Source organism: Hyperolius riggenbachi, chromosome 1, assembly GCF_040937935.1.
Source record: "Hyperolius riggenbachi isolate aHypRig1 chromosome 1, aHypRig1.pri, whole genome shotgun sequence".
Lineage (NCBI taxonomy): Eukaryota > Metazoa > Chordata > Amphibia > Anura > Hyperoliidae > Hyperolius > Hyperolius riggenbachi.
Window position 1 is genome coordinate 590,788,090 of NC_090646.1, and position 11,086 is coordinate 590,799,175.

At 43.8% G+C, this 11,086-nt stretch overlaps 1 protein-coding gene across 1 annotated transcript in view; it reads right to left on the reverse strand.

Annotated features, from left to right (window-relative positions):
* Window positions 1–410: 410 nt before the first annotated feature.
* TBCA (tubulin folding cofactor A) overlaps window positions 411–11,086 on the reverse strand; it is a 71,127-nt gene continuing 60,451 nt past the window's right edge. Inside the window, exons 2-4 of the mRNA XM_068271735.1 lie at window positions 9,246–9,351; window positions 4,553–4,639; window positions 411–824 (exon numbers count right to left, since the gene is read on the reverse strand). Coding sequence (XP_068127836.1) covers window positions 744–824; window positions 4,553–4,639; window positions 9,246–9,351 — 274 coding nt within the window. The 3' untranslated portion in view covers window positions 411–743. The remainder of the gene's footprint in view (window positions 825–4,552; window positions 4,640–9,245; window positions 9,352–11,086) is intronic.

Genomic DNA, 11,086 nt, shown 5'->3' on the forward strand with positions numbered 1-11,086 from the left:
TGTGTTCCATCATGTAGCCCGCCCCTACCGAAAAGACACTATTTTGTTTTCTTTACTTGAGATAGAAAACAAAATGGTGTTTTTTCAGCAAGGGGGTGGGGCTACATGACGGAACCCAGCGGCTATACGGCTTTGGGAAGCTTTCAGGAGGGACAAGCTGGCAGGTAAATATGACTTTTAAATGACAAAATGCTAACATTATATAAAAATATCTTTTCATGCTGTATAGTCATTTAAGAGTTAGACTTGTGTTTTCTATTTATAAAATGATACAGGCAATAAATAGACAAGAGTCCACTGAACTAGAAATACTAGCTGTGGCATGTACATGTAACCTCCTAAAGACAACATTGTGGAGAGTACCCGAGTTATGTAGGAAGGACAGAATAACCCCAGTTACTGAACAGTCATTTACAGTTTACATTGTTTAATTCCCGCACAACTATAAAAAACACGATTTCTCCCCTACAATGACATATGAGGAGGCTACAAACCATTTTGATAAATTATATCAATGGAGGTAAAGCAAGAAACCATAGTTTCCTTCACTACAACAGCAAGTACTTGGCTACATTTCTGTATAGGATAATGCAAGTTATACTCTTCACCCCTGAAGCTACAGAAATGGAATCTGGTCTCATCCTTCTACTTTTAGGTTATGGAACAGCATTTGTGTTTCCCTGTTGTCAGAGGGGACTGTGGAATGGTATCAAGGCATAAAAATGAAGGACGTCTGAGGACGTTTATGCGTCTAATTTCACTGAGTCCAGCATGGCACGGGCGTCCTTATATTCTTCTGTCTCTTCCAATTCTTTCTCAATTTCCTGGGGGGTGGGGGTGGGAAGGAAAAATGGAAAACAAATTACTACAAGATATACAAAGGCATTGTAACCAGACATGCAGGGTCCATGTAGTGTCACAGAAAATCTCATTTTGTGCTCCCCCCCATCTATACTAGTTCCATAGTATGAAAGCATATTTCCTATAGTATAATGCTCAATTTGGAAGAAAAAAAAAGCTGCAAGTTCTGAGACTATTGATGCCAATAGACAAGTATCTCAAGTTTTGGGGTAATGGGTATTAGGTCAGGATAGGTTATGGTTAAGGTCATGGTTTTGGTCAGTTTAGTCTAGGGCACAGGTGTGGAACTCCAGGCCTGGAGGGCCAGATCCATGCCAGTGTTTAGGATGGACTGAGAAAGAGAGGAATGTGTTCTACCTGATGGACCACACCTTTCCTGATTCAGTCCCATTAATGAATTTGAGCTGTGTCAAAAATGTGTGAGGACCTCGGCCCTCCAAGGACCGGTTTGACATCCCTGGTCTAGGGCATAAAGGACCACTATCACGAAAAATGTTAACATTTAAATTACATATAAACATATTCAAACAAGAAGTCATTATCTCCCAAAATAAAATGAGCCATAAATCACTTTCTCCTATGTTGCTGTCACTTACAGTAGGTATTAGAAATCTGACAGAAGCGACAGGTTTTGGGCTAGTCCATCTCTTCATGGGTGATTCTCAGCATGCAAGAAAAAAGTGTAACTGCCGGCCACAGAGGATACTTTGCATCACACGGGGAGTCCAGTGCGGTCAGAGGCCCATCGCTCCTCACCATGTAGTCCAAACAACAGCAACACTCCACATAGTACTCGACCCTCCAAAGGTGAATTACAACGAAATATTTGTGTGTAGCGGTCATACAGCACACTAAAAAGCACAACGTTTCGGGCAAAGGCCCTTTCTCAAGTGCTCGAGAAAGGGCCTTTGCCCGAAACGTTGTCCTATGTGGAGTGTTGCTGTTTTGATTCTCAGCATGGCCTTCATTCTTTATAAAGACATTCCCTGAAAAGGATTTATACAATGATGCTGGCCAGCCTCCCTGCTCACCGTACACTTTTTTGGCAGTTGGACAGAGCAACTGCTATTCACTAAGTGCTTTTGAAAATAAACAAAACCCTGAGGATTCTCCCCATGAGGAGATGGGCTACTCCAAAACTTGTCAGTTTTCTACTACCTACTGTAAGTGATAGTACCAAAGGAGAAATGTAATTTACGGCTCATTTTACTCAGCAAGAAACATACTTCTTATTTGTATGTGTTTACATATATTTAAAATTTTACTATTTTCGCGATAGTGGTCCTTTAAGCTGGGTGCTGCGGCTCCCTCCTCCTTAGTAGAGTTGCATTTGTGAAGGGTGAACCAATGGTCAAGCGACACAAGGAAGAACCCTCTATGGGACTAAGTAAGGCACTATAGTAACAGAGGCACTATGATAGATAAAAGTTAACAATAATAAAGAATGTATTACAATAATAAGGGTGGGGAGTGACTAAAATAAAATAAGCATTATGAGGAGGGGGCACTATAATAAAAGGAAGGATTAGTTCATTACAGTATCTGACCAACAGGAGGTACTGTAATGAATGGAGCATGAACCGGGCAAACCATAAAGAGGGGAGCACTAACAGGGATGAGTGGACACAGTGATAGAGGGGTAAAGGGGACACTATGCTGGTGGGCACTATACTTAGTGGAGCACCCTAATAGGAGGGGAGTACCACAAAGTGGAGGCACAGGATAAATTGGCTAAACTGGGAAACTGCTTAGAATTCAAGGGATGGAGAGTTAAACTTTGAGAGGAACTTAAAAGCTGGTACATACTAGACAGACTCCAGAAAAACTAACATCAGTTGTGTGGCCTTGCCTACTTTTCACCACATATGGGGGTGCCTGGAAAAAATTACCAAGGGGGCCATGACTTGGAACCATTTGAGAAATACTAGTCTAGGCGTTAAAGTTTAAGTAATACGCCTAATGTTATACGCCTAGGCTAGAATTAGGCATCAAGTGCATGTGTTAAAGTCGGGTTAGAATTGTCAGGAGTTAGTCACAAGCGTAGAGTCAGAACTACTATACAGAATAGGGCTGTGTGTATGTGTGTGGTGCGGAGCTGGCATGGACATCCAGCTGCTGAGAAGCTTCGAACAGGTGGTGCTTATACTAATACTATTCCAGGATCACATTCGTAAGAATTAAACTTCCTGAAATCTATTAGAAAGAAATCTGCTCAGACCGAATATCCTTAAAACGTAACATGTTCCTTCAGTTCCACCTGCAGAGCACCTATTAAACACATCAGCATCATGTAAAGGTCTTCACTGTAGCATGGATATAGGTAATGAATCACAGATGTGCAAAGCTTGTCAGAATCGGAATCAGAGCCACAAAGGATGCCAAACCTGTCATGTAGAAGTGACCAGAGTATGACATTCAGCAGCAGGAGGTTAATTTAGCGTACCAGCAAGTAGTGAAACATTCTCAAAAAATAAAAAAAGCTTTACACCAAATGCTGTGTATCCATATTTCATTTCAAGTGCAGTAGTTATTCAAGCACAGTAAAAAACAAAAATCAGGAAGTCATTTCTAATAGCTACATTCTGTGCATATACAGCAAATGTAATCAGTAGAAAGCATCCTACCAATGCCGATAGTTGACACCGAAGACATAAACAAAAGTTGTTTAGGTGATTCCTTTAATGACTAACTGTACAAGATTTTTCTGCAAGCTTTCGAAACTAAGTTTTTTTCTTCAGGCATGTTACGGAACTGGTTCAGAACCATACGTATGATCTGTTTCGGTGTCCCAGCCTGTGAGTGGGGAGGGGGCCGCCAAGGGGGTAGCAGCCAGGATGGGGTAGGCAGCAATCGGCGGGGTCACCCCCCCCCCTTACCTGTGTCCCCGTTCCGCTCCCCCTCCAGCTATTAATGGAGACAGCGGGTGGGGAAGATTACCTTTTCTCCTACTTCCTCCGCTCAGCGTGTCACTTCCTGCAATGCTGCCTTCCGAAGTATAGAGGGCGGCATTGCAGGAAGTAAAGCGGCGAGCAGTGGAACGTAAGAGAGAGGAAGGTAAGCATCCCCGCTCGCTGCCTACATTATATTTTAACAACTTTTTACGCAATTAGCGGGAGGGGAGTGGGGACGGGGGACCCAGTTGAGGGAGGTGGGTGTGCAACCCGCCTACCCGCCAACCGATGTCACCCTCGTCGTGGCTGCTTTCCCCTCCAGTTTGGCGCCCCCTCCGGCATACGTTTCCACGGACTGGAAACATATGCTGAAATCATATTTAAAAAGTTAAAACGGAGGGGGAAAAACAAAACAAAAAAACGAACCAGATCCGTTTCAAACGGATCCGATCCTGAACCGACAAGTGTGGACCTAGCCTAAGAGGCGGTGGATCTGCAGAACAGCCTGGCAATGTGCATTATTTAAAATTAAATAAACATAGCCTCCATATCGCTCTTACTTCAGATTCCCTTTAAGATCACGTCTATCAAACAGGATTAGCGAGGAGAGATTGGACGAAGCCTTGCCAGGTCTACAATAAAACCCAACAGTTTTTGGATGATTATTAAAGGCCTCTATGAACAGAACAGTCACCTTGGGTTCAAGTCTTCATTCCTTCATGTTTCTTGTAAGCAGCTACATCAATCCATGGAAACAGATCATTAGTTTATAAAGGGTCTGGTATGTTACCTGCACTTACTAGGATTTGTGAAAGATCTGTGTGTGCAGCTTCTAGCCTACGGTGACAGTCTGGGATCATCATGCGCGACTCATGCAAAATTTCAATCTGAAAGGCAGAAGGAATACAAAGTTATTAACCTCGAAAACCGACAGAAAGCCAAAACATCTAATCCATCAGCTTTATTCCGAGTGTTATAAAATTCTTCTACTAGCAAAAAGACTGCTGCATATGCCTCGGTATTCACAACCAATCCAGCCCTCAGGTTTATCACAATACAGCTTCTATGATTATTAGGCGAGGTTTCACATTTTTTTAGAAAATATGCATAAAAACCTTTGTTAAAAAACAAAACACTGCAGTTTATGCAAAATAAAATCAGAAAATAAATGATGCATGAATTTGCATCTTCCTCAGATACTATGTTTTTTTTATTTATTTAGTGCTGCACAGAGTGCAAAACAGACAATAAAAGGTGAGCAAAGATACACAAGTAGTACAGTAAGCAAAATACATACATAGTCCACCGGTGGTTTTAGATCAGCAGCAATACTGGTACATGTTCATATGATAAAGTGCAGCAGAAACAGGAAGCACTAGAGGAGGACACTACCCTCGTGAGGTTACTGTCTAGAGCAGAGGTGGGCCATAGTTTTGTACTTTTATGCAGCCCACCAATAAAGCGGGAATCCTCTTCTCCCTGCCAGTGTCATTTTAATTCATGCTGATGGCTAAAAACCCGTATGCGCACACGTGGCTTGGTTACAGCATATGCATGGCTCCAGGGAGGGAGAGCAGGTTACCAGATTTAGCTACTTTTACTGTGCCCCATAGCCCACGCTGTGTATGTGGAGCTTTGTGTGGCCACAGCACAGGCACACAGCTCCCTTTGCTCTCACCTAATGACTCCGCACCACCTGCCTGTGTAGAGTTAAACTGTCCTTAGCTTTGCAGTGACTGATCTCTATGACTCCCCAGTGTCGCCGCTAGAGGAGTCATAAAGAGGAGCCGCTGTGATGGCTGTGGACAGATTAGCACCAAGAAGTGTTGCTGCAGCACAGCATTGTTTTTGACTGGCGCATGTGCAGGTAGTCCTCGGTTAATGAACGAGATAGGGACTGTAGGCTTGTCCTTAACATGAATCTGTTCTAAAGTCGAAACAGTGTTCTAAAGTACATTTACATTGATATGAAGACACCATGTGTGTGTGGGGAGGTGAGCAGATACATACCGCACACCTCCCGTGTCCTGGCATCACCCTCCACCTCTGCAAAGAACCTCTGTGTCACTATAAGCAGATCTGACCCGGATACTGTACTGCGCTGCGCATGCGCAGTATGCCAGGTCGCCTCCTGGCCTGCGTCAGAAGGTGAAGATCTGTTTAGCGAGACGGGAGGTTTTTTATGCAGAGGGTGATGCCAGGACATGGGAGGTGTGCGGTATGTATCTGCTTCACCTCCCCACACACACATGGCGTCTTTATATCAATGTAAATGTACTTTAAAACATTTAAATAGCCGCAATCCGACGCTCGCTGTGACGTCATCGACGGGGCGGAGCAATGGTCGGGGCGTTCTTAAAGCGGGCGTTCATAACCCGAGGACTACCTGTACACGGAAATCTCGTTCTGATCGAGGACGCGTGCGGTCAGGGCTACGCAGGCCCAGTGGCTATCGACTGGCCAGTTCCTAGAAAACGAAACTTAGCCACTGCAGAGGACCAGAGAATCGTTGAGTGACGGCGTGCGAACACAGAGGCTGCAGGGGACTGGTAGAAGCCCCAGGCAACTGAAACACTTTTTTCCCATTCGGCTTAGGTTTCCTTTAAAGAAAACCCAAGGCGGATTTTTTAAGTCTTAATAGGACACAGAGGCATGTTCTGTGCACAATGACATGCCTCTGTGTCCTTCTGCTGCCGCAGAGTACTTCCTGGGTCGCGGCTCAGCTTCAGATTGGAGGAAGCTAGCGGAGGCAGGGAGCGGCATGTAATGGAGGAGGTGGGGGAGGCAATACGGGGAAACTGATTGACAAGATGCAGGTAAACAGACGGCTAGCAACAAGAAGATTGTCTCTATCCTGGCGCTATTTATCAGGGGGACATCAGAGCCGGGGAGACTGGTGGCGGCAGCAGAAAAACACAGAGGTATGTCATTGTGCACAGAACATGCCCCTGTGTCCTAGAGAAACACTGTTTTAGGAAAGCAAACTTTTGTTTTTCTTAACATCTTAGTAAGGGGGCTTTTAGGACTATTGTAGTCCCTTACACACTCCAATGAGTTCTGGGTCACCATGAGCTCGCTGGTTAGTCTGTGTCCTAGAGGGTCCTACACTACATCAGACATGTGGTTTCAATGGTTTAGCTGATCAATCTTTACTCTCTAAATGAGAATAACATGATTTCCACCATTAATCTATAAATCAGACTATAAATAAGCAATAATTTTACTTTACTTGAAAATAAGGTTATGTCTCTTTAAGCAAGAAACCCAAAGTGCTAATTCTTTTTGCCTGTATTCAAAACTATTTTTCTGTTCAACCAGAGAAAATGTATTCTAGGGAGGGGGGAGAAAAACCCTGGCGCATTGTTAATAATGGATCCCACAGCGCACACGGTGAAGAATCATACAGCATAGGTGTTCGTGTAGTCAGGTGCTGAGCACTCAGCTTGGGCTCTGAAAAGTTTGCTTAAAATAAACTGTTTCCACTGTTTTTCCATGTAGCACCTCCATCCAGAATGGGATCAGCTGGCTGTATACAAATCACCCGCATCTTTCGGCTAATAAAGAAATACTGTGCTGAGATAATATCACATCGAGATAATTACTGCATGAAAAAAAAATGTTATTGAGTATATTGATCACGTTGCGAGACCTCGGCGGGAGGCTCTAAGTGAAGGAGAGCGAGGAAGAAAATGAAAAGCAGGGAAACAGCAGGTCTGTATTTGGACGCTTATCATGCATAAAAAGTTATTACTTATCGCTGCATTTCATTTTAAGAGAGATGATGTTCTCACCATGCGGCTGGGAGCAAAATTACTAAACTGGAACCCCACTGAACGTGAACATTTTTCCTGCCTACATATTCTTAAGTTATGTTTTGTGCAAATCCTTACGTTAAAGACGAGAGAGAGAAAAATATGCTGGAAGTTTACTATCTTGAGGAACAGTAGATGCTGCAAGCTATACTGATTTACATTCCTGTGCACGGAGTCTGGATCACTCCACCTCTCTTCCTGTTCATGAAGGCGCACATCCTCATTACTACATGTACAAAGGTGGACAGAGAAAACCAGAAGCTGGGCATTCCAGAGAAGCCCCACTTGTTTCACATGGGGAAGAAGGGCAGGGTCAATAACAACCCTGTCCCCCTCCTCCCCCAGATGAGTACAACCATGATCTCCACAACCACTAAATGAGTAAAATGAGAGGCTAGAGTTAGTGTTTGACTTTTGGCTAAAGTCACATGGTTCCCATTCCCACTCAATTCACTCAGAGTTTATGGGGCAAGGATGAGGTGGGAATGGAAGGGTGATAAGAGGGAGCAAGTTCCTGTCTGATTGCTCCTACTGCACATGTGCGGCTGTACTCGCAAAGGAGCAGTGCTGTCGCACTCATACCTGAAGAGGACCCCTAGTGGGAATTCTTTGGAGGGTGTTTGTGCGCGGCGATGGGGAACCGGGAGAATAGGATTTAGAGGCTTCCCTTTTCTTAGACAAGTATGTGTTTCTGAACCTGAGCTTTGCCTAAGTTTCACTTACAAGACTCCCACAATGACACCTAACCTTAAAGACACCACCCCCCCCCCCCACCCGAGGAAGCTGTGTTTGGGTCGCAAAACGCGTCAGAAAAAGAAAAGTGATGGAATATGGTCTGAGACAGCCAATGTCTCTATATATGTGTAATGCTTAGTAAAGCTTGTTAAAATAGAGCATGCAATAAACCGAAGTGATGATATGCAAGTATTGCATATTTCTTAATCCCAGAGCATAAAGACAAAAAAATATAACAACGATTTCCAAGATGTCCGCTGTCTGTATGTTCCAGACATGCCCCCTCCTGCACTACCCTAATATAGCCATTTTGTAGTTGCTGGCTCTTAAGAGTATCGGTTGTGTCCTGATTGGGACCTCGTCTGATAGTGGCAGTTTCACAATGTACAACGTGGAGTGAAGGAGTAAAATGGAGTGCGCAATAAGGATTTTATAAGAGTGTGATGATATGCATTGCACTTAACTGGTGCCAGATAAAAAAAAACAAAAACCTTAGTGTTATACTAAGGGCTGCTGTAGGAGCACTCTGTGTATATTAATAGCCCAGAAGAGGCAAACACCGGCATGCCGGACGTTTAGTGACCCGTGAGCAACCCCCAAGTGCATTGTACTCCCTCTTACTCTGCCCACAGCTACTCCATCATGTGTTGTGCGTTTTCCTTCCTTCCCCACCTCTTCCCCCACCAACAGACAGGATATCAACATGTCTATGCAGGCTTGACCCCACCCAAACTGTCACCCGAGGGTTAGAGCTCCAATTCCTGATGGGCGATAGTGCTGGTAGGTGTGTACGAGAGTTTAGTCAGGACAGATAACTAGCAGCACAGAAGACTTGCACATGTTCTTAGAGTGGAGCACTGGTATCACTGCAAGGTTTAATTGTGGTCTCCTGGTGGACAATACGTTTATCTGAAGCACTGTATAACCTTTCAGTCTCAGTACTTGCCTGTTTTTTAATGACATATTCATCTCCTCCTTCAGTTTTCATGCGTTCTATCTTCTCTTCCTCTTGTTTGGCTTCTTTTTCATACATGAATTTTTCTTTGGACAACCTGAAAATGGCAGAAAAGGTTATTACAATTTAATAAGACAATCAAAGAATAAGCTGTGGAAAAGCTTGGACATCACATAATGGCTCTAGTCAGGACTGAGGCTCTCAGCTTTACACAGATTTCCATTTCTTGCTATGTCCCATACATGCAGTTATATCACGGAGTACACCATCTTTTTCACAGGATGCCAATGATATCTTCCCAGAAACATGTTGTGCAGTTCACCTGCGTGGCAGATCGGTTCCAACAGAGATAAATGTTGCCAGCATCACAAGTATATGCATTTGAAGTACTAGTATTCACAAACCAGTGGTGTGACAACAGGGGTCAGATTGGCTGCACTACCCACATAGCACACGAAGGACCACAGGAGCCACCTCACAACCTTCTGCTGGTATTCAGAGGACGATGGCTTACTATAACAACAGTAATGTGAACCTATGTTCATTTACAACAACCAGATATCTGAAGCAGGCACAAGTTTGCTTCACTTCTCTTCCCTTGTAGGGTTAAACTCTAAAGCCTCATACAGACATTCCATAAATAAAGGGAAAAGGGTCAAGTTGACCAGACAAAGACGCACAGCTTCAAAAGGCGTTGTCTACTACGCCATGGCTGATTGAGCTGTCCACCAGGTTCCCCAGTGCACGCTGTCTATCGGTAAACCTGCAGCAAGAGGACACCGGTGTTGAAGGTATAAGCATTTTTGTCATTTATACTATGTAGGTGCATATGCATTTGCACCCTTTAATTAAACCGGCAGTGTTCTCCCAAGGCTCTTTTAGCTGGGTGCTCCACCCGGCTAATTTTGGTGAGCACCCGGCTGTCTTTGGCTTGCCTACTCCTTCTCCTCCTCCTATGCTTTAAGCAGAGCTGTGCCGACCCTGCATTGCTCCCTCACACCACACCCAGCTACTTTTGCATGCCACCCGGCTGGAAAAAAAATTCTGGGGAGAACAGTGAACGTTATTATTGGACCACTCCCTTTCTTTACACAGTTACACCATTCATCCCAAAGCCAAGGAGCAGCGCCATAGTGTATCGCTGTACCATCGCAAGAGGGCTGATATTGTACCGATATCACCATACAATTACGGCTACCCATTTGCACACCTTAGTGTTGTTTACTGTCTGTACACATTCGATAAATGAGTGGCATTTTGAGAAACAAGCACTGTAGAGACACGCAACAGATGCTGCTCCATCTGGCTAATCCTCATCCATTACTCAGAAAGAATAGAGTAGTAGAGGAAAAAGTACTTTGCCTGAGATTACCTGAATGCGATTCTGGGGCCCTACTGCACAATTGAATCTGTTTTTTAATCTCAGATATGCTTGATTTACCACACGCAATGGCAGAGGTAAGCAGAGGAAGAAACATCTCTAAAAACGATCAAAACAATAACTTCTTCTGCATCTCATCCGAAGCTAATCATGGCCAAGTGTGTGCCCAACCCAATATTGATCCTAAACTATTATTATCAATAGCCTCCTAGAGTCTTTAGCTCAGCCTTTTCTCCACAAACACCTAATCTTTTCCTAAAACAGTTCAGTTAAGCCAAATAAGCGAAAGATACACAGAAAACTATAGCGCCACTTTTGAAAGGAGATCTGTTCTATTAATCCCAAGGACACTATAGATAAAACATTAGCAAAGACATAACTTCTGAAATTATATAAGGTAAGATTTTCTACTACGTCTCTTAATACTGACTGCTAAATTTCTAAACTGCTG